Genomic DNA, 23,049 nt, shown 5'->3' with positions numbered 1-23,049 from the left:
GAAAATGTGTCATTTATTTAAATATGATTAAGCTAATAGAGATTTTAATTAATTATTAATAATAATTATTATTAATGAGTGCTTCTTCCTTGTTTATGGTAGGACTGAGTTTTGTATTTCTACCAATTTAATTTTGTGACTGTTATTTTTCCTGAGATTTTTACAGAATAAGCTGTAAAAACACATATTTTGGACATTTCAGGATATCATAAATTCAAATGTCTGTAAGCATCTATAGGCAGATAGTTCAAAGTGAGCCAGATATAAAACAATAGGAAAGGGTCAGGTCTATGGCAAAAGAGAAGTCACATGGTCTGTCTATGTAATAGGAGTGACTGCTTCTCAGCCCTTGCCAGTTATTACTGTGTGTGGATACTAATTTTAAATGAAGCCAGAAACCAGATTTTACATGATATGTCTTGAGTTTTAAAACAGCCTTGAGGTCAAACCAAAGATATATGTTGTTCACATCAAGCCGTAAGTCACCTCCTTGTGACCATTAGAGGCTTCTTCTCTTTACTGAGTAACCCTTGTGGAACTTTTCATACTTTCAGCATTATTCACATTCACTTTTTCTGGCTTTCACCCTACTTTTATTTGTCTTGCAATTCGTTGATAACTTTCATGTATGTTCTCATTTTGAATAATAATCTTGTGACAAAAAAATAAACTTTTGAAATGGATGCAATGGGTATTTTTTATTTTATCTCAAAGATCTGTGAGGCCGCAAACTTTAGGAGCCTTGCCATAGACTTTGCAGTATCTAAAGAATTAGGTGTCAACTCTTGAATTTTTTTACAGAAAACTGTAAAGGCCTTTTAGTTACGCCGTGTTTCCTCTGCTGAGATGAGCATTTGTTGATGACCTTCAAGTCCTTCACTTGTTTTCTTTTGCTTTCAGTTTAAAAAGCATCGGCTTTCAGTGGTACTCACCAATACGTACGCGAAATCTGTGGTGAACATGGCAGATTTAGTAAGTATGAACCTGATTCAAAATTGCCACAGAGGAATTTTATCTCCTGATTGGTAATAAATTGGATAATAGTCTTATATTTTCACTGCCCTAAATTGCACTTTAGCCAAGGTGTCCTGTAAATCTGTGGTAACTTTGTCATGAACTTTATTTAACTTTGATCTCTGACTGGGAAGATGATAAAAGGAAGAGGTCAGAGATATACCTTTATGGCTAAATTTTTTTTTTCCTGTATTTTTCACACTGGAAAAGAAAAAGTTGAGTCCTAGCCCCTAACAAAGATATTCACAGCGTATTTCTAGCAATGAAAAAACAGCTGCACCTTTTCAAAAAAGTGCCTGGTGCTGCGGGAATGATGCAAATAAGTAGTTCTACTGTACCTTCTTTCCCAGTTTCCGTGACAAGTCTATGCCGTACCTTCCCCATGAGTTTAATTAAGGCCAGTCAGAGAGTACAGAAATCATCTCCTCGGAGAGTGTTCCCTTTTTTACTAGGGAAACTCAAGGAAGCCTGAATCTTACAGGGTGCCAGAAAATGGACTCTGGGGGGACCTTGAGTAAGGGTGCAAATGTCTATCAAAAAGGGGTATTTTATATCTAATTAGTACTCTTTTCTTTGGGTGTTACTTGGTGAACGGTTGGATTCTTATTACTCAAAGGAAACATGTGTAAGTTAGAAAAACAATTAACTCCCTTAAAAATAGTGGAGTTTCTCACATTTCACTAAAACTACAGGATTTTCCATAAAAGGAGCTTTGTAGGCCTGTTCATAAATCATTTAATTTTTTTCCCATGTGTATAGCTGGTGTGTTCATTTTGTTAATATACTAGATATATAAAGACCAACTTAAGACAAGGATAGTATTGGTTGCCATGGAAACCTGGGCGGCTGACAACAAGTTTGCTATATCTGAAAATCCATTGATCACCCTACGTGAGTTTATGAAATACAGGAGGGATTTTATCAAAGAGAAAAGTGATGCAGTTCACCTTTTTTCGTACGTAACTTTTCTAATGATTTATTACTTTTCTTCATTCCATGTTGAATACTCTTATTACTTGTGATGAGATGTACTGTTTGTACTGCATAATGCAATTAGGATTTGATGTAGCAGATATATTTGAAAGAAGTTTTAAAGCACAGATTGTTTGAAATTGTCACGAATATTCAATAGGTTTAATTTTGAGTTATTTTCTTATTGCATGTATATTTCATTTTCAAGAGATCTAATCAGAGCATTTACTGAGTGAAAGTACCATTAATTCTCATAAGGAGTTCTCATATTCTTAACAACAGAATAATTATATTCTTTAAATTGCTGTCTTTTAAATGCTAATTTTCTCTTTGTTTTTGGTCTAATGGAGAGCTTAGTATCTCTAGAGTATATTTTATGTTTTACTTTTTCTTACTCTTATGGTTTGTTCTGGGGGGTAACATGTATATTTAATATAAAATCATCTAAAGCCAGAGCTGTAGAAGAAAGTTATAAATGAAAGCAAAAGTGTAGTTTTGAGGTAGCTTTTTATTTTATACAATTCCAAATTTACAGAAAAGTTGCAAGAATACTACACTACAAGGAAATTCCATATGCCCTTTACCCAGATTCATCAGCTGTTCATAATTTAGTCCATTTGTTTTATAATTTTCTTCTTTGTATTCTTCTTTCTTCCTTCCATCTATCCATCTCTCTATCCGTGTGTGTGTCTATTTTTTTTTCCCTGAACCATTTGAGAGTAAGTTGGAGACATTTAGTTATTGGGCCTTTACTACTAAATACTTGTGTATATTCCCTGAGACTAAACCCATTCTCTTATATAACTGCAGTAAACTCTCAAAACCAGAAACTTTAGCCTCAGTACAATGTTTTTATCTAACCCACTGTCTGAATTCAAATTTCACCGATTGTTTCAATATTACTTTATAGCTTGCTACTCCTTCCCCTTGTCCAAATCTAAGATCCAATCCAGGACCACACATTACATTTAATCATCATGTCTCTTTGGTTTCCTTTAATCTGTAGTATTTCCTCAGCCTTTCTTTGTCTCTTTTGAAGTTAACATTTTTGAAGAGTTTAGACCAGTTATTTTATAGAATGTTCCTCATTGTGCGAATGGCTGATGTTTTCTCATTGTGAGATTCAAGTTATATGCATTTTTGACAGAAATACCACATACATGTAATCATGTTAGAGATTCTTTTTCAAGAGGTATAGTTCTATTTAAGATATTTGTTAATTGCAATGGGAAACATTCCTCAGAAACTTTTTCTTTTGGTTATGTGTGTGAATAATTTTCATATTCTTCCCTTACCTCCAGAATATACAGTATAGAAATGTATGTGTATTGATAAAATAAACGTGGTAAATTAATAACGAGAGATGCTATGATATTTGAGCTGTGAGCAGTAAGCCTTTTTCATTTCCTTTTCTAAAAGGGGAAGTCAATTTGAGAGTAGCCGGAGCGGGGCAGCTTATATTGGTGGGATTTGCTCGTTGCTGAAAGGAGGAGGCGTGAATGAAGTAGGTGTGAACATCTGTACAATACCAAGTGGTATGATGGCTGACGATGTTTTCCTGATATTTAAGGGACAATTTCTCAGTATTCTATATACTCCAGATATCGTTATTTTATTAACAGCCAACCTGGTTACTGCAGATGACCCAAGGACAGAATAGGAAATTAATGGAAGATAATATTGGATAATTCTGTTCATATTCTACTCAGAATAATTTCCAGGCTTAGGAATATGCTGATTATATAGAGAAAATCTTTACCTTTCTTGAAAATAAGACCCTATTTATCACTTTGACTGATTTTCCAGAGAATTGATAAGTTCCCTGAAACATTGGATTGCTACTTAACAACTCAGTTGAAAATTTTCTTCCTCAATATTTGGCAAATTTTTGGAGGAAAAAAATAGACGGTTTTCCAAAGGGTTACTTCTACCCCTCAGGCACTAAATCCGATAGAAGTGATCTAAAAGAAAAATACCTGAATCTTTGAGAGGCTACATATTGAAAAGAAATATGCCTAGATGTTTTCAAGTTTATTTTGACCAAACATCATCAGCACCACCTCTAACTCATATTGTTTGTTTTCTGAAGCCAAGTTCTATTTAATTTGGGGAATTTAGAAGTGTTTTAGTAGACAAACAAAGATGAGCAAGTTCAAAATAAATTATTTTTATTTTCTATTAACTGGATGACTGGCTTAGTTGTATACAAGTATGAAGCTTTTCAGAAATGTCACTGGTGAAATTTGGACTCAAAAATTAAATTTAAGTTTCCAAATCTGGAGGTTGATGATTCTCTGGTTTCTTCTCTATAAGACTTAGTCAAACATGGAATTATTTCTCACTACCTCTTCCTTAATGCTCCATAGTTCAGCACTAGCTATTATGTATTAACCTCTGCTAAATAAAGTGCTTAGAAGTTTTTTTCAGTTATATTGCGACATGTTCCCTGATTCATTTTAAATAAAAAATAATTTGCACTTATAAGTATTTTATTTTTGTTTTTCAGTTTGGGAAAACGGACTTAATGGCAGTTACACTTGCCCAGTCGTTAGCCCATAATATTGGTATTATCTCAGACAAAAGAAAGTTAGCAAGTGGTAAGTTTAAGTACACGTGTAGTTTAGTTATATTTAAAATAGGCTATCTGTAAAATATTTTGCAGAATGAAATTCTTTAACTCAGTTGTTTAATCAAAAGATTTTGAGTGATAGTATAAAGATAGCCTGGGCACAAAATGTTTTTTTCCAAAAGTAATACAAATGTTAATATTTGCATCACACATGAAATTTACTCCATGTATAATAAACATTAAAGCCAGGTGTTGTTGAATTAAACTATGAATTTTAAGGACATAAGTTCAGTTTGGCAATTTTGAATGATCTCAGCATAGAGGTTTAAGGTATATGTTTTATTATCGCTTATTTAAAACATCTCTTACTATTGCTACAGAGGTAGAATTTGCCTGCAGAATCAGATCTGATAAAGGGATGAGTAAAATATGGGCCTAATAAAATATGCTAGGTTTAACATCTATGATGAATATATATTCCCAGTGGGTAGAGTTACTTTACCAGAATGATCGAGCACTATATATTTGGAGTAAGTTGACTATAGTGAAAGTGAAGTCACTCAGTCGTGTCCGACTCTTTGTGACTCCATGGACTGTAGCCTACCAGGCTCCTCCATCCATGGAATTTTCCAGGCAAGAGGACTGGAGTGGGTTGCCATTTCCTTCTCCAGGGGATCTTCCTGACCTGAGGATCGAATCTGGGTCTTTGGCATTGCAGGCAGACACTTTACCATCTGAGCCACCAGGGAAGTAAGTTGACTATAATCATATTTATTATTTTAGCAACAAATGCCATAAATATGATTGTTTATATTAATTACAACTATTACCATTTATGGGCTTGCCTTGTGGCTCAGTGCTAAAAAATCTGCCTGCCAATACAGGAGACATGGGTTTGATCCCTGGGCCTGGAAGATCCCCTGGAGAAGGAAATGGCAACCCACTCCAGTATTCTTGCCTGGGAAATCCCATGGACAGAGGAGCCTGGTGGGCTACAGAACATGGGGTCACAAAAGAGTCAGACACAACTTGCAACTAAACAACAACATCAAAAATTACCATTTATGAAGTGCCCACTCCATAAAAGACAGTTGAATGCCAGAATTAGCTACATCTAGATGCTCATTTAATCCTCAAGATGGTCCTGCAAGGTATTCATTATCAGCTGATAATGAAGATCTATAAAGTGTCTAGATCTTAAAAGGGTAATGTCTCCAAGATTACAGACATATTAAGTGGTATACCCAGATTTTGAACCTAGGTGTATCTGATTCTAAGACTTCTGCTTAACCAATATACTGTACTGCCTCCTACCAGCAACCTTGAGTGCAGAGGTTTTAAAAATTGATGGGAAATTATAGGAATTTCCATAAAAACCTATGAAACCAAAATCCTGTGGTCATGCATCACTATTTCATTGCTATTTGATAAGCCATTTTAACTGAGTGCTTTAAAAATACGGCCACTTGTTAACATTTTTCAGAAGACTTTTAGAGTGAAATTATATAATCTCAATAGAGTCAAAGTAGAGTTTTGTTGCTATGCATTGCATAAAACACTTCAAATGTGAGGAAAATTAGAGGACTGATCTTTTACTGATTTGTAAATGTACATAAGGAATAAAGTGAACATGTACTTTTAAAAATAGTAACTACTCTAATGCACATGTTTTCACTTTGTAACAAGTTTGTATGTATTCATTTTCTCTTAGGTGAGTGTAAATGTGAGGACACATGGTCTGGATGCATAATGGGAGACACTGGGTGAGCCACTTCTATTTAAAAATAACTCACTGTTCCTTTCTCTACTGTGCTGTTGTCTTCTTAGGAGGATGGCAGTCAATAAGTTACTGCCTGGAACCCTACCCATAGGGATTTAAGACAAACTTGGCAGTTAATTTTCTCAGTGGCTCTGTAGGAAATAGATTTTCACAAAATAGTCTTTTGTTTATGAAAACAATTGCTGTCTATTAAGCTAGTAAGTCAAAGATTTTTTTTAGGGAGGGGATAGGACTTTGAAATATGGTGAGTCAGGGCCATGCAGGATAAATGATTCCATCAACTTCAGGTAAATATAATAATTTTTTTTGAAGAATTGCTTTTTTTTTTAATTTTTATACTTTACAATATTGTATTAGTTTTGCCAAATATCGAAATGAATCCGCCACAGGTGTACCTGTGTTCCCCATCCTGAACCCTCCTCCCTCCTCCCTCCCCATACCCTCCCTCTGGGTCGTCCCAGTGCACCAGCCCCAAGCATCCAGTATCGTGCATCGAATCTGGACTGGCGACTCATTTCATACAAAAGATTATTGAAGTATAGTTGTTTTACAATATTGCATTAATTTCTGCAGTGCAGCAAAGTGATTCAGTTACACATATATGTACATTCTTTTTCATATTCTTTTCTGTTATGGTTTACCATAGGATATTGAATATAGTTCGCTGTGTTACACAGTAGGACCTTGCTGTTTATTCACTCCTTATATAATAGTTTTCATCTGCTAATCCCAGGGCTTCCCAGGTGGTGCTAGTGGGAAAGAACCTGCCTGCCAATGCAGCAGACGTAAGAGATGTGAGTTCAATCCCTGGGTCAAGAAGATCCCCTGGAGGAAGGCATGGCAACCCACTCCAGAATTCTTATCTAGAAAGTTGCCTAAAGAATAGGGTCGCAAAGTGTTGGATACAACTGAAGTGAATTAGTATGCATGCATTCACATCTGCTAGTCCCAAACTCCCAATCCATCCCTTCTCCATCCCCTCTCCCCTCTGGCGACCTCTGTGTCTGTGGGTCTGTTTCTCTTTTGTATATAAGTTCATTTGTATCATATTTTAGATTCCACATATAAGCGATATCATATGGTATTTGTTTTGTTCTGATTTACTTCACTTGCTATGATAATCTCTATTTCCATCCATGTTGCTACAAATGGCATTATTTCAGAATAAGGAAGTTGTTCAGACAATTTAAACTCAGTACGGCTTTATATGGAGGGTTTGACATGAAATACTTGATAAATGAATTTACAGTAAATAATTGTAAATTCCATTAGTTAATTCACTTAAACATTAACCGTTATGCTAAGAAGTGGGAATATAAGTGCACAGGCTAGGGGGAGAGATTTTTATAAAAATCTATTCATTCTTATCTTAATTGTGTTTTCACTTTTATAAAAAGCTCAATGTAAAACAAGTTTTGAGAAACACAGAAAATAAAATTTGTACCACCTCTTTTCTTGCCATCAGGTGATAACTATGGTTAATATTAAAATGTGCTGTGCTGTGTTTAGTCGCTCAGTCCTGTCCTACATTTTGCGACCCCATGGACTGTAGCCCACCAGGCTCCTCTGTCCGTGGAATTCTCCAGGCAAGAATACTGGAATGGGTAGCCTGTCCCTTCTCCAGGGGATCTTCCCAACCCAGGAATTGAACTGGGTTTTCCTGCATTGTAGGTGGATTCTTTACCAGCTTCGCTATCAAGGAAGCCCCTGTTAACAGAATGTTAAAATAGTTTTGTTTAAACCTAGTATTTTGGGAATTCCTTGGCCATCCATGCTTCCACTGCCAGAAGGCAAAGTTTCTATCCCTGATCGGGAAATAAGATCCTGCATGCCATGAGGTGCAGCCAAAAAAATAAAATAAATCCAGTAGTTTTGTATTTTTTCTCTTTCCATTTTTATTGTTTTATACAATTTGGATTATACTGGTTATAGCTGTTTATTCATTTTTTACTTAACATTATAGAGTCAGCATTCTTCTAAGTCTTCATTCTTTAACACTATGATTATTAGTAACTACATGGTATTTTAGTTTTATTAATATATCACGGTTTAGTTAACAGTTTTCTGTTGAACATTTAGGTTATTTTCATGTTATTTGCTGCTATAAATTGTGCCACCATAAATATCTTTATTCAGACATCTCTGGACACATAGCAAATTAATTCCTCAAGAAAAATTTCTTAGAGCAAAATTCCTAGATTTAAAGCTATTTCACATTCTGAAAATTTTTAATGCATAGTACCAACTTGCTCTATTGCCAGGTTTCTTTTTCTATTGACCTTTGATTATTTTTGGGGTGTGTGTGTGTATATATATATATATATATATATATATATATTATATATATATAATATATATAATAAAAATATATATTATTTGGAGAGATATATATATAGTATTTTGAAGCAATCTGAGACTTGAAGAACTGGAAGAATAGTTACAAAGCTTTTGTTTCTGAATCATAAGTTCTACCATGGTGCCTATCACTTCAAAATGCTAAACTTAATGTACTTTCTGTGGACATAAACTTGGGCAAACTCAGGGAGATGGTGAGGGACAGAGGCCTGGTGTGCTGCAGTCCACGGGATCGTGAAGAGTTGGACACTGAACACAACTTGGTGACTAGACAAAAACAACAACAAAAATGTACATTTCTATAAACAAAGGCATCTTCCTATAGGACCACAATTCAACCAAGAAAATCAAGCCCTCATTCAGGATTGGCCCTTTGTTTCCACAATGGCATTTTAGCAAAAACTTCAGAATCAGGATTTTTTGATTACAGTCAGGTTTTGGTCTCTTCAGTCTGGGATGATTCCTGTCTATTTTTGACACATTTATAGATTACAGGCCAGTTATTTTGCAGAATGCTCTGCAGTTTGGGTTCCAGCCTAGATGTAATATTTAGGAAAGACTTATTGTGGAATAAATTATTTCTAACTCTCTTTGATGGAAATTACACATATGTAGGTGTGTGTTTCCTTTGAATGGGTATGCAGATGATGCAGAGCAAATTATAGTTGCCACTGGACTTCCCAGATGGCACAGTGGTAAAGAATCTGCCTGCCAATGTCGAAGATACAAGAAACATGGGTTTGATCCCTGGGTCGGGAAGGTCCCCTGGAGGAAGAAATGGCAACCCGCTCCTGTATTCTTACCTTGAAAATCCCAGGGACAGAAGAGCCTGGTGGCTACAGTCCCTGGGGTCGCCAAGAGTCGGATTTGACTGAGCACGTAGTTACCATTAGTCACCAATGATGAATGTGTTGCTGTTGTTGTTTAGTCACTAAGTTGTGTCTGACTTTTGTGACCACACGGACTGTAGCCTGCCAGTCTCCTCTGTCCATGCGATTTTCCAGGCAAGAATACTGGAGTGGGTTGCCATTCCCTTCTCAATGCAGATATTATGCATAAGTGGAATTTATTATTTATTTATTTAATTTTTAGGAATAATGTACAGTGTTAACAGTGTTAAATTTTAACTAGTCTACAAACAAGGGAGACAGAAATTATACCCAGCTATTGCCTTTCTTCTCTCTTATAGATATTATCTTCCTAAAAAGTTTACCCAGTGTAATATTGAAGAGTATCATGACTTCCTAAATAGTGGAGGTGGTGCTTGCCTTTTCAACAAACCTTCTAAGGTAATAAGTGTGATCAGAGTTGTTAAGTTATTAATCTTTCTCAAATATTATAAACACAAATTTTCATTCATTGTGTCTAATGGAGCGAAACTTTTCAATTTGGTTCATATGTACGTATTCTTGATATGCTAAATGTCTGCATTTCTGAATTAAATTAATCATGGGCTATTCTGATGGGAATAAAAAGCAGGTATAAATTAGAGTTTTGCTTTCTGAAAGACGTTCATTTTCTTTTCATAAAGCCAAATGAGGATTCAGGGTTTGCTTACAAAAACGATTTTACTTTGCATTTCTTTTTCATTTTCTTGATGCATTTTTTTTCCCCTTTGGATACTGAATCATAATTCATACTAATGGAAAAGGAGGTCTTTCTTCTCTCATTAATCCCCATCTCTGGGGCAAATTATTACTGCTGTTCTCTGCAAAGCTATGTTAATAGGTAGAGCTGTATTTTATATTAAATAAATCAGTGAATTTATTAATTTTTGTGATGTTTTCCTCATTGCTCACAAAATAACTTTGTTTCACAAGTTAATACAGTTGATACAGAGCTTTTCACAGGTAATTGTATTTGATTGTCAGAATAATTCATTATGTAGATGGAAACTGATATTATTGCTATTATTGTTTTAAATATTAAAACACTTGGGCTCTGAGATGGCAAGCCATTTCCCCAAGATACATGGCTAAGCCAAGATTTGAATACAGACATTCTGACTCCAAATCCCTTGCTCCTGTTTGAAATGAAATTTTAGGAGTCCATCTGGCTTTGTTTTAGCCAATGCCTAGATCATTTTTTGCTTTGATGGCACTTATCAGACCCTAGTTGGTGTGTGTGTTATATATGAAAATATGATTAAGTCTGAAATGGAATCAATACTAGACACTTCTAAAGTTTCCAGTTCTAAAATTCTACAGTCATACTTTATAGCTTAGGAAAATAAAAATATATTTTGAAATGACTGACAGGCCAGAAGTATAGTTGTGACACTTGTGATCTCATAATCTTATATTTGGTGCTGATTTTTCTACATTTTAGTGCCCTTCCTGTTTTTCATTCCACAGCTTCTTGATCCTCCTGAGTGTGGCAATGGCTTCATTGAAACTGGCGAGGAGTGTGACTGTGGGACCCCGGCAGTAAGTCTTTGTGTTTGGATGATTTCTTTAGGTTATTTGGGGTTATTCTAGATCCACACTGAACCATACAGAGCAAGTGTTGTGCCTAGAAATTTCATAAGATTTCTGGAACAAAGATGATAATTGTGAGGCTGTACATTTATTTTGGAAAATAGCCTGATGCTTTCAGGAAAATAACACCACTTTCATTTTTTCCAAATGTTTATATTCCTTAGGAATGTGTCCTTGAAGGAGCAGAGTGTTGTAAGAAATGTACCTTGACTCAAGACTCCCAATGCAGTGATGGTCTTTGTTGTAAAAAGTGCAAGGTAAATAAATGTTCATTGATAACCAACTGAAAGAAAAGAGGACATATTTGATAAGTTATTAAGGCAATAACTTAAATAGTTAATATTTAAGGTAAATATAAGCAAATAACAATAGACAATAGTAAGACCTAATGTATGTTGAGTGACAAGTGCCAGAGGCTTTATAGGAGTCTCACAAGTCTTGTGAGGAGTAGTTACTATTTTTATTCCCATCTAACAGATGACAAAACTGAAGTTTATGGTGATTAAATATACCAAGTAAATAAGGAGCTAGGGCCTGTGTGTTTGTAATCCCCAGAGTTTGTCCTCTTTGTACTGCCTCCCTGAAAAGCGTGCACTTTAAATGAAACCATTTAATGTGCTGTAATATATACGTATTAAAAGACGCTTACTCCTTTGAAGAAAAGTTATGACCAACCTAGATAGCATATTGAAAAGCACAGACATTATTTTTCCAGCAAAGGTCCATCTAGTCAAGGCTATGGTTTTTCCTGTGGTCATGTATGGATGTGAGAGTTGGACTGTGAAGAAAGCTGAGTGCCAAAGAATTGCTGGTTTTGAACTGTGGTGTTGGAGAAGACTCTTGAGAGTCCCTTGGATTTCGAGGAGATCCAACCAGTCCATTCTAAAGGAGATCAGCCCTGGGTGTTCTTTGGAAGGAATGATGCTAAAGCTGAAACTCCAGTACTTTGGCCACCTCATGCGAAGAGTTGACTCTTTGGAAAAGACTCTGATGCTGGGAGGGATTGTGGGCAGGAGGAAAAGGGGATGACAGAGGATGAGATGGCTGGATGGCATCACCGACTAGATGGACGTGAGTTTGAGTGAACTCCAGGAGATGGTGATGGACAGGAGGCCTGGCGTGCTGCAATTCATGTGGTTGCAAAGAGTTGGACATGACTGAGCAACTGAACTGTACTGAACTGAATAATATTAATAATAATAGCATAATGTAATATAGTTTAAATGAAACTATTCTTTGAATAATGCATTTCCTTTATTGTAAATCCAAGTAGATATTCAATTCAGTTCAGTCCAGTTCAGTTGCTCAGTCATGTCTGACTCTTTCCGACCCCATGGACTGCAGCACACCAGGCTTCCCTGTCTATCACCAACTCCCAAAGCTTGCTCAAACTCATGTCCATTGAATCGGTGATGCCATCCAACCATCTCATCCTCTGGCTGCCTTCAATCTTTCCCAGCATCAGGGTCTTTTCAAATGAGTCAGTTCTTCACATCAGGTGGCCAAAGTGTTGGAGTTTCATCTTCAGCATCTGTCCTTCCAATGAATATTCAGGACTGATTTCCTTTAGGATGGACTGGTTGGATCTCCTTGCAGCCCAAGGGAGTCTAAAGGGTCTTCTCTAACACCACAATTCAAAAGCATTAATTCTTCAGCGCTCAACTTTTTTTATAGTCCACCACTCATATCCATACACGACTACTGGAAAAACCATAGCTTTGACTAGATGAACTTTGTTGGCAAAATAATGTCTCTGCTTTTTAATATGCTGTCTAGGTTGGTCATAGCTTTACTTCCAAGGAGTAAGCGTCTTTTAATTTCATGGCGGCAGTCACCATCTGCAGTGATTTTGAAGCCCCCAAAAATAAAGTCTGTCACTGTTTCCATTGTTTTCCCATCTATTTGCCATGAAATGATGGGAACAGATGCCCTGATCTTAGTTTTATGAATGCTGAGTTTTAAGCCAACTTTTTCACTCTCCTCTTCACTTCACTTTCATCAAGAGGCTCTTTAGTTCTTCACTTTCTGCCATAAGGGTGGTGTCATCTCCTTCTTTTCATGCTCAACTTGGAATAGCTTGTGTATTAGCTGTTGAGGCAACAAAAGAAATCTTTGTAGACGTTATAACACCTTTCACGTGTTGTACATCACTGTTCAAAGCATCTTTACACACCTTGGCTATTTTCCTTCTCCCAATAACATCCTCATGCCTGTCTCCAAATAGTTAAGCCTTTATATCAAGACTATGGTAATTTGGGCTTACCTTGCTCAAAGAAATCTATTTTTTCTTTTCTCATATAAAATCTGGTATAATTTTATATTATTTCTAAGGTATAATATCTTTCTTTCCCTCCAGTCTGTACATTTTGCAGAGGCAGAGCCAGGCACTTAGACTGTAATTGGAACAAGACTTCAGTAAATAATTGCTGAATGAATGAATAAATATGCACAGCATTCTCTTACTGATTCTTTGCTGATTGATCAGCTCTAATGAGTTAAGAGAGGGCAAAATATGAACCTATCATATTTAATACCCTATTGTGTGCCAGAAACTGTACTAAGTACTTGCAAAGTATATCATCCTGTATCCAGGTTTCTTAACTGTGGCACTGCTGACATTTTTGGCCAGATTGTTCTTTATCGTGAGGGTTATCTTATGTCTTGTAGGCTATTTAGCAGCATCTCTGACTCCTACCTACTAGTTTCCAGCAGCATCCCTCCAAGTCATGACACCACAATGTCTTAAACATTGCCAAATATCCTCTGGTTGAGACTGCTGTCTTAGATAATGCTCATAGCTACACTTTGGGGATGGATATTATTGTCTATATTTTTTCCAGCTGAGCAATGCCAATCTCAGGGAAGTGAAATAACCTGCATAGTCTCACTCAGCTAGTAAAGAATAAATGTGCAGTTACACCCCAGATCTGCTGGCAGCAGTTTCTGTTGTTCCCACTTTACCGCTGTGTCTCTGGCAGAGTTTTAAGAGAAGCAAGGCACTGGCAGAGGTCTCTGAAAGCACTCTCTAAAAAACGAAGACCAAACTAAATGTGAAACATAGTTTTTCATTTTGTCTACCTCAACTGTTTATTCTGTTAGTTTCTCCAACTGCCATCTGCTGCTGCTGCTGCTGCTAAGTCGCTTCAGTGCGACCCCATAGACGGCAGCCCACCAGGCTCCCCTGTCCCTAGGATTCTCCAGGCAAGAATACTGGAGCGGGTTGCCATTTCCTTCTCCAATGCATGAAGGTGAAAAGTGAAAGTGAAGTAGCTCAGTCCTGTCTGACTCTGAGCGACCCCATGGACTGCAGCCTACCGGGCTCCTCCGTCCATGGGATTTTCCAGGCAAGAGTACTGGAGTGGGGTGCCATCGCTTTCTCCATTAACTGCCATCTAGGGGTTCCTAATGATATACTTTAATCCTCAATGTTTTAAGTCTGCCCATCCATCAAATTGAAGCTGGAACTCCAACACTTTGGCCATCTGATGTGAAGAACTGATTCATTTGAAAGACCTTGATGCTGGGTGAGATTGAAGGTGGGAGGAGAAGGGGATGCCAGAGGATGAGGTGGTTGGATGGCATCACCAACTCAATGAACATGAGTTTGAGTAAACTCCAGGAGTTGGTGATGGACATGGAGGCCTGGCGTGCTGCAGTCAATGGCGTCTCAGAGTTTGACATGACTGAGCGACTAAACTGACTGATCCATCAAATGCAGTCAATTATGCCATTTTTTCTTGGATTTATAGAATTAAGCTCTTTGTGATATAATCACTGAAAGGAGCAAGTACAAAATAATAGAATTAAAATACATAAAATAGAATGGTGTGGTTAACTATCTTAGAATATGAGTCACAACTTTACCAGTCAAGTAAGATCTTTTCTGCCACTTTGTCTACCCCATACTTCCATTCTCACCCCGCTCTGGGCTCCTAGAGGAGTCAGAAGCAGAAGAGCGAATGAAAAAGAGGGATCAGAAAAACGAAATGAGGAAGCATGTGTATTTTTGTTTTTTTTTAATATGTGTTTATAATAATTTATCTATAAGTCAGAGTTAACAAACACTTCTGTAAAGGGACAAATTTGTGGGTTATAAGGTCTTTATGTCAGTTGCTCAACTCTTTCTTTGAAAGCAGCCATCAAAAATACAGAAGCAAACATATGTGGCAGTGTTCTAATAAAACTTCATATACAATGCAAACAGGCAACCAAAATTGTCCTCGAGGCATGATTTGGGAACTCCTTCTGTAAAATATTGCTTATTTACTTCTTTACTCATTTTCTCTTTTCATTACATGAAAATTCCAAGAGGGCAGTGATTTGGGTTGATTTACTGTTTCACCCCAGCACTTAGCACAAGTCCTCCTTTACCATGCTGATTTTTGGACGTTTCCGGACAATTCGTGAACATTACACTCTTGTATGAATTGTACCTTAAATCTGCTTATACTTCTACCTCAGAAGTTCTAGAATTGTAGCTGGTAGCAATTCCCAGGAGGAAGGGAACCAGAGTATATGAAGTTAACTTATCTTGCTTGTTTCCTTATTTTTATGGCCTATTTGTTGTTGTTGTTCAGTTGCTAAGTTGTGTCTGACTCTTTGTGATCCCATTCACTGCAGCACACCCTCTCCTCTGTCCTTCACTATCTCCCAGAGTTTGCTGAAATTCATGTCCATTGAGTTGGTGACATTATCTAATCATCTCATCCTCTACCATCCCCTTCTTGTTTTGCCTTCAATCTTTTCCAACATCAGGGTGTTTTCCAATGAGTTGACTCTTTGCATCAGATGGCCAAAGTATTGGAACTTCAGGTTCAGCATCAGTCCTTCCAGTGAATATTCAGGATTGATTTCCTTTAGGATTGACTGGTTAGATCTTGTTGCTGACCAAGGGATTCTCAAGAGTCTTTTCCAGCATCACAGTTTGAAAGCATCACTTCTTAGGCATTCAGATTTCTTTATGGTCGAATTCTCACATCTATGCATGACTACTGGAAAAATCATAGCTTTGACTATATGGACCTTTGTCAACAGAGTGATGTCTCTGCCGACATCACATTTTTAATATGCCGTCTAGGTTTGTCATAGTTTTCCTTCCAAGGAGCAAGAGTCTTAATTTCATGACTGCAGTCACTGTCTGCAGTGATTTTGGAGCCCCAGAAAATAAAAACTGCCACTGTTTCCACTTTTCCCCCATCTGTTTGCCATGAAGTGATGGGACCAGATACCATGTTCTTCATTTTTTGAATATTGAGTTTTAAGCCAACTTTTTCACTCTCCCCTTTCACCCTCATTAAGAGGCTCTTTAGTGCCACTTCACTTTCTGCCATTAGAGTGATGTTATCCCCACTAAATTCTAAGTTCCTTGCCAACAAGATTCTTGTGTTTGTTTTCTGTTAAATCTCCACTGGCTGTGCCTAGCACATTTTAAGTGCCTAGTAAATGCTCAATGAATGAATGAACAAACACAAAATTTTGTTCAGCTCTTCTGAAAAGTATCTGTTGAATTCCTGACTGGAGTTGGCACTGTGCTGCTCATGTTCTATGAGCAGCAGGAGACTCAACTGCCTGGAGGGTGGTGAACCAGGGAGAGAGGATAGAAGTTGTGTGTGGGTGTGTGTTGGGGGAGAGAAGGGGTCTAGAATACTGTATATGCTTGTGTGAGCAGAGTTAGAAACATAGAAGGACCCAGCCCCAAATAGTAACCTTAATGGCAACCCACTCCAGTACTCTTGCCTGGAAAATCCCATGGATGGGGGAGCCTGGGGGGCTGCAGTCCATGGGGTCGCTAAGAGTGGGACACGACTGAGTGACTTCACTTTCACCTTTCACTTTCATACATTGGAGAAGGCAATGGCAACCCACTCCAGTGTTCTTGCCTGGAGAATCCCAGGGATGGGGGAGCCTGGTGGGCTGCCGTCTATGGGGTCACACAGAGTTGGACACGACTGAAGTGACTTAGCAGCAGCAGCAGCAGAGCAAGAAAGAGTGGGATTGAAGAGGAAAAGAGAAAGATGGTAGCTTTATATATCTCTTTTTGTTTTGTTTTAATTAATACTCTTGCAACTGATGAATCCAACAAGCATACAAGTTTATTTGTATGACTCCTACACTTAAAAAAAATATTTGAGTTGAAAACAGACCAAAGAAGAGTCTTACAGACAGGTACAAATAATAGAAGCATTAAAAGGGAGTGAAACACCAAGCTATAGATCTGTAAAAAAAATGATGCAGGAAGAGAAGATGGTGAAGGAAATCATGAGAGGAAATAGCTTTGCCATTTCCTCTAAGTTTTACAATTCAGTCCAAAATGTAACTTTCAAATTCTTAGCTGATGAGGTAAAAAATAATAATATGATAAAAGTGCCAGTAAGAATGAGGGATAAAGTATAAATCCATAATCTAGTTGGAAGAAAGAATTGCTGGAACTTGGACTGGCTTGTCCTTCTGGTAGAGATGTACCATCAAGCACATCCTATTTTAGCTAGATCTTGTAAGCTATGTGTGATGACTATGCAAATTACTTCATATGTGAGAAACTCGCCCTGAGAACTATTAAATTAACATTTTCATGCAGTAGTTATGGTTTTCACAGATTTTCATCTTAAACTAGTTTAAGGTATTCCAATCCAAAAAAATTTCATTTTGCATTTTGAAGATGATACTGTAAGAGGTTTGTTTTTTTTTTTTCCTTTGACAGTTTTGCACATTGAGTTTTGTTCATTTTAGTTTCAGCCTATGGGAACCGTGTGCCGTGAAGCAGTAAATGATTGTGATATTCGTGAAACATGCTCGGGAAATTCAAGCCAGGTAACTTATGAATAATTTCCTTTGAATCCAAGGGGGGAAAAGTTGGAGTTTGTTTAGTGAACTGACCCTCAGATGGAATGGAAATGGGCAAGATATTCATGTTTCTCTTTCATGTCAACTCTTTCTCTCTTTTCATTAATTTTTTGGGAATTGAAGTTTCAATAATCAAAGCTTGAGCAGATGTTCAGTGTGATTTTGTCTTAATGTTGAACTAATCTTAAGACTGTATATCTGACTTAACTATTTTGTTTTTGTTGAAAGTAGGGAATAAAAGGCTTTTGTGTTTAGTCTAGCTGGTGAAGGAAGAAACAGAAAGACTCTTTCTCTTCAACTGGTTGAAACGAGTCAGATAAGGCAGAGAGAACTGCAGGATATTGGGTTCTGAGACAGGGCCTGTCTTGACTTTTATTTACCTGAAACAGCTTGCCACTAATTGCTGCTTTTGAATTTAATATCATTTAGTTGTCAGTAGGGAAGATAAGGGGAGAAGGCAATGGCACCCCACTCCAGTACTCTTGCCTGGAAAATCCCATGGATGGAGGAGCCTGGTGGGCTGCAGTCCATGGGGTTGCTAAGAGTCGGACACGACTGAGCAACTTCACTTTCACTTTTCACTTTCATGCATTGGAGGAGGAAATGGCAACCCACTCCCGTGTTCTTGCCTGGAGAATCCCAGGGATGGCGGGGCCTGGTGGGCTGCCGTCTATGGGGTCGCACAGAGTCGGACACGACTGAAGCGACTTAGCAGCAGCAGCAGCAGCAGGGAAGATAAGGGCTTCCCTAGTGGCTCAAATGGTAAAGAATCTGCCTGCAATGCAGGAGACATGGGCCCCTGGGTCAGGAATACTCCCTGGAAAAGAGAACGGCTAGCCATTCCAGTATTCACTCCTGGATTCCATGGACTGAAGAGCCTGGTGGGCTACAGTCCATGGCGTTGAAAGAAGTCATACATGACTGAATGACTAACACTTTCACTTCAGGGAAGATACAGAAGTTAATAAACTTTGACAGGGGATCCCAGATCTCAGTGTATGTGTATACAGGCAGTCCTTGATTTGCATTGTAATGCAGGATCACAGAAGTGACCATGAAAGCTGAAACCATGTGAAGTATTGTAGTAATCAATGGAAAAATTTACAGTTATTCTGTGATCTTTAAAAAATATCAGGTGATTAAAAACTCCCTTACTGTTGGACTTAAATGAATAGGGAAATGGAAAAAAATGAACTAATATTTATTTAGCTCACATTAAATTAAAATGAAAATATTGAAAATTAACGCATTTTATTTCTTTGTAAAAAACTTATCAGTAATTTGAGCCGTGCTTGCCTACTCCTGGTCAGAAACGTAATGATACTTAATGAGCATCTTACCTATGCCTTGTTGAATTGCTACTCTCCTTTCTAAGTTTGGGCCAATTTTTTGACATGATCCTTTGTGCTTTCAATGTCGTGAAATATCCAAGAGATGTGAAGTTGTGAGTGGGAATTTTTTGCTGAACAGTGGTGTCAGCATCCCATTCCCATAGTCACTGGTTTGTTTTTTTTTTCTGTAATGCTATTTACATTTGATTTTAATTTCTCTTCCAGTGTTATCACTTTTCATTTCTTTGCTGCACTTTCACCTTTGTTGGCCAATTTCCTCTTTCAACTATTCAGTTTTATTATAAGATGTCACATGGTATCACCCAGAGACAGAAGGGCAACAAGCTATGTCCTTTGTTATCTGTACATGAACTGAATGAACAGATGCTCAGTGGTCAATCCTGACAGACGTTGAAAGAAGCACCTAGATGGGCTGTTGACTGTGATGGCCGTATCTTATTTACCAAGCGACTGGTGGACTGAAGAGCTAATAGCAAAATTTGTTCTTTGTGCAATTATTCATACTTAATCTACTATGGTAACTGAAATTGAATGTGTCCTTGGGGTACTGGTATTATTTAACAAAACCATAGTTGGTGAAATTCCTTCACACTGGAGCCATGCAAAGTGAAGAGTGCCCAAATCTATTTTCTCTAGAGAAAAGAGAATTAGTAGTGGTTTATCTGTGCTATGCTCAGACAGTCACGTCCGACTCTGCTAACCCATGGACTGTAGCCCGCCAGGCTCCTCTGTCCATGGAAATTTTCAGGCAAGAATGCTGGAGCGGGTTGCCATTTCCTACTCCAGGGAATCATACTGACCCAGGGATCAAACCCGCATCTGTTGCATCTCCTCATTGGCAGGCAGATTCTTGATCCCTGCGCCACCCAGGAAGCCCTACTTTAAGCATTAAAAATGCTTTATTTTAAAAGCAGTCATCTTAAGAGATTAAAGATTTGCATTCTTACTGGCTAATTAGCATTGTTTTCCTAAGCTTACACCTAGTGAGGATGGGGATACAATGAATGATTACCTAATGGGCTCTGGGAATGAAAGTATATTAAAGCAACTTCTTTAAAATGTAATTATGTGATAAGCAGGATTTCAAAAGAATTCTAAATCTGAAAATTATGTGCATACAAAGGTGTTCTTGTTGCATTGGTTGTAATGGCATAATTTGAGATACTTGTAAGTAAATATTTTAATACATTGATTATATGACTTGTTAGCTCAGGGAATGTGTTATAGCTATAAAGACACCTACAAAAAAGTTTATTATGATGCAATTAAATTTGCATGATGAAAGTAAAGGGCTGAAACAGAATATAAAGCATTATCTATAATCTGATTATACTTATATTATAAAATACCACATTATGTTGAAAAAGGTAGAGGAAAAAATGTACCAAATTATAAAAAATAGTTGTCTCTGGATGGCGGGAATATTAGAGACTTTAGTCTTTCATTTTTCCTGTTTTTTTTTTGTTTTTTTTTTTTACATTTCTATCCAGATAGGAATGCTTTGCAATCTTTTGCAGTCTTTTCCGCAGTTGCTCCAAGGGAAGAAAAGTCGGGGGGCAGGGGATGGCTATAAAACATGTCTTTTTCTGACATGTCCAAGGTAGACTTTCACTTGAGAATCATTTTATGTATAAAAACTGTTACTTCTCATGGTTAAGAAAGAGGAAACCATATCTATTGCTCCATCTGGTGGCATCCTTCTGGCTTTGTCTTGTGCTCTCGTTTTCTTGCTCTGAGAAGTCGTGTGTCTGTATAAGTTAGCTGAGTCTTTGCTGTTGGTTCTTTTTATTTGTAAATAAGGATTTACAAATCAACTGCTCTTTTCCTCTGGTAGATCCCTATTTTTAGGGGAAAATGCATCAATTGTTACATTTCCTTTTGTTTTCTCTTGATCTTGTGTTTTTTTTTTTTTTTTTTTTTCAGATGATTTGGGAGATACCCTGTATTATGAGACTTCATTTTCAAAACGAAAACCTTTAAAGAGATTAGCTCATCTTAATATCTTGCTGTGTATTTGGTTCATATTTCTGTTTTCTTTTCCTAGTGTGCCCCCAATATTCATAAGATGGATGGTTATTCATGTGATGGTGTCCAGGTAGGTTACTTCATCTTTACCTAAATGTTTCCTATATACCAGCACAAAAGAAATACTAAGTCTCATCAAAGTAGGAAGATCATATTAAATGTTTTGTAGTCAACTCTGAAGGTAAAATGCCTTTATAATACTCATCTACTAGTTTTCTTAGTCATATTTTTCAGTTACCTGATGGAAGTAGACGTTGTGCTGCTAACGGGTATGCTTTTCCGTTTTAGGGAATTTGCTTTGGAGGAAGATGTAAAACCAGGGATAGACAATGCAAATACATCTGGGGGCAAAGTGAGTAAATAACAAGGTTTTGAGCCTTCTCCAAGTGTGGTAGCTGGCCCGAGGGCATGTGAACTGGATGGAAGTAATTTTTCAACCACTTTATTATGACTCAGGGACTTTCAGAGCCACTGCAGCAGGAACACTTTTGTGGAAATTAGAGAAAAGCACCTCCTTTGATAAGACTCAGCTCTGTATGTCTTGGCTAGTTAGCCATGTCTTTGGATGGAAAGTGGCTTTGCTGCCAGGCAGATAAAATCCATTCCAGGGTATGCAACTTGGAGAACAAAGCAAACCTGGATTTCTGATCCTCTTATGCTGTCTTTAACTTAGTATCCTTAGGCAAAACCCATCAACCATGTGGAATGGACATGGACCCCAAGTTGGGCACCCTTGGATAAGAACTGTAGCCTTTTAGCTAGAATTGCTTTTTCTTTCTTATCTCTCTTTCTTAAACTCTAGCTGGTTTTCCTAGTTATAGGTGAATTTCTGCTAAGGTAACTCTGTCATATCAGAAAGAAATTTTAATGTTATTCCCTTCAAACTTTGGCAGATTTTCAGAAGGAAATATGTAACATTTATATCTAAAACATATTTAATTTAGATGCATATTTAAATGCTATGTTTTTCCAGAAGTATTACTGGCCCTTCTGAAAGAAGTGTTTGCTTCAAACTCTTTCAAAAGATGATTTATATTGGAAAGCAAGCTGTGAAGATAATGATAACCATTAACTGTCACAAAGACTGGCTCTAATCCTTTTGGGAATGGAAGTGTATGCTCTCTGTTGAACAACTAGAGAAACACTGGGATGGGAGAACATTTTAGTTATGTAGGCTTGTGCTCTGGACAAAGAAATATGGTTTTTGCTTCCTCCTCTTGAGAAAAATTAGTGGCTGATAGCAAGAAGTAGGAAAAGAAACTACCAAACATTATCAGTTTAAAAAATATACTCTGACAGTCATCTTTTGATTAGTTTGCAAAAGTTGTTTTGATCTAAATCTTGGATAGCTCCATCAACTGACCTTGGCTTTAGCAAAAATAAAATCCTGACAAAAATTCTGACATGACTTAAAATGTTATTTGATAGTCGGAGATTTAACATGAATTCAGGTTTGCTTACAAGCAGAGTAACTCTTTAATAGCTGTTAAGAATTAATAAACAAGGTGGAAATACTGCTCTTTCTTGAGTCTTTAATTATCGTGGATCATTCTTTTAATAAAGTTGTCTTTATGATTCATAAAAGTTGCTGAGTGAAAAATTCATGCTTTATATCTGGCACTGAGATTAAAGCATTGAACATTTGTCAGTGAACCATTTGGT

At 37.2% G+C, this 23,049-nt stretch overlaps 1 protein-coding gene across 6 annotated transcripts in view; it reads left to right on the top strand.

Moving 5' to 3' along the window:
* The window catches only part of ADAM22 (ADAM metallopeptidase domain 22), a 240,215-nt gene that overhangs the window by 166,240 nt on the left and 50,926 nt on the right, over positions 1-23,049 (top strand). For all 6 annotated transcript variants that reach the window (XM_070369432.1, XM_070369428.1, XM_070369430.1 and 3 more), the window contains exons 10-20: positions 901-972; positions 1,803-1,969; positions 3,406-3,490; positions 4,493-4,583; positions 6,267-6,318; positions 9,880-9,979; positions 11,045-11,116; positions 11,332-11,424; positions 17,897-17,977; positions 21,407-21,457; positions 21,676-21,739. In XM_070369432.1, the coding sequence (XP_070225533.1) occupies positions 901-972; positions 1,803-1,969; positions 3,406-3,490; positions 4,493-4,583; positions 6,267-6,318; positions 9,880-9,979; positions 11,045-11,116; positions 11,332-11,424; positions 17,897-17,977; positions 21,407-21,457; positions 21,676-21,739 (928 nt within the window). The remainder of the gene's footprint in view (positions 1-900; positions 973-1,802; positions 1,970-3,405; positions 3,491-4,492; positions 4,584-6,266; positions 6,319-9,879; positions 9,980-11,044; positions 11,117-11,331; positions 11,425-17,896; positions 17,978-21,406; positions 21,458-21,675; positions 21,740-23,049) is intronic.

The sequence above is a fragment of the Bos mutus genome, chromosome 4 (genome assembly GCF_027580195.1).
Source record: "Bos mutus isolate GX-2022 chromosome 4, NWIPB_WYAK_1.1, whole genome shotgun sequence".
Classification (NCBI taxonomy): domain Eukaryota; kingdom Metazoa; phylum Chordata; class Mammalia; order Artiodactyla; family Bovidae; genus Bos; species Bos mutus.
Note: the sequence above shows the minus strand (reverse complement) of the source record. Positions and strands in the feature narration are given on the sequence as shown.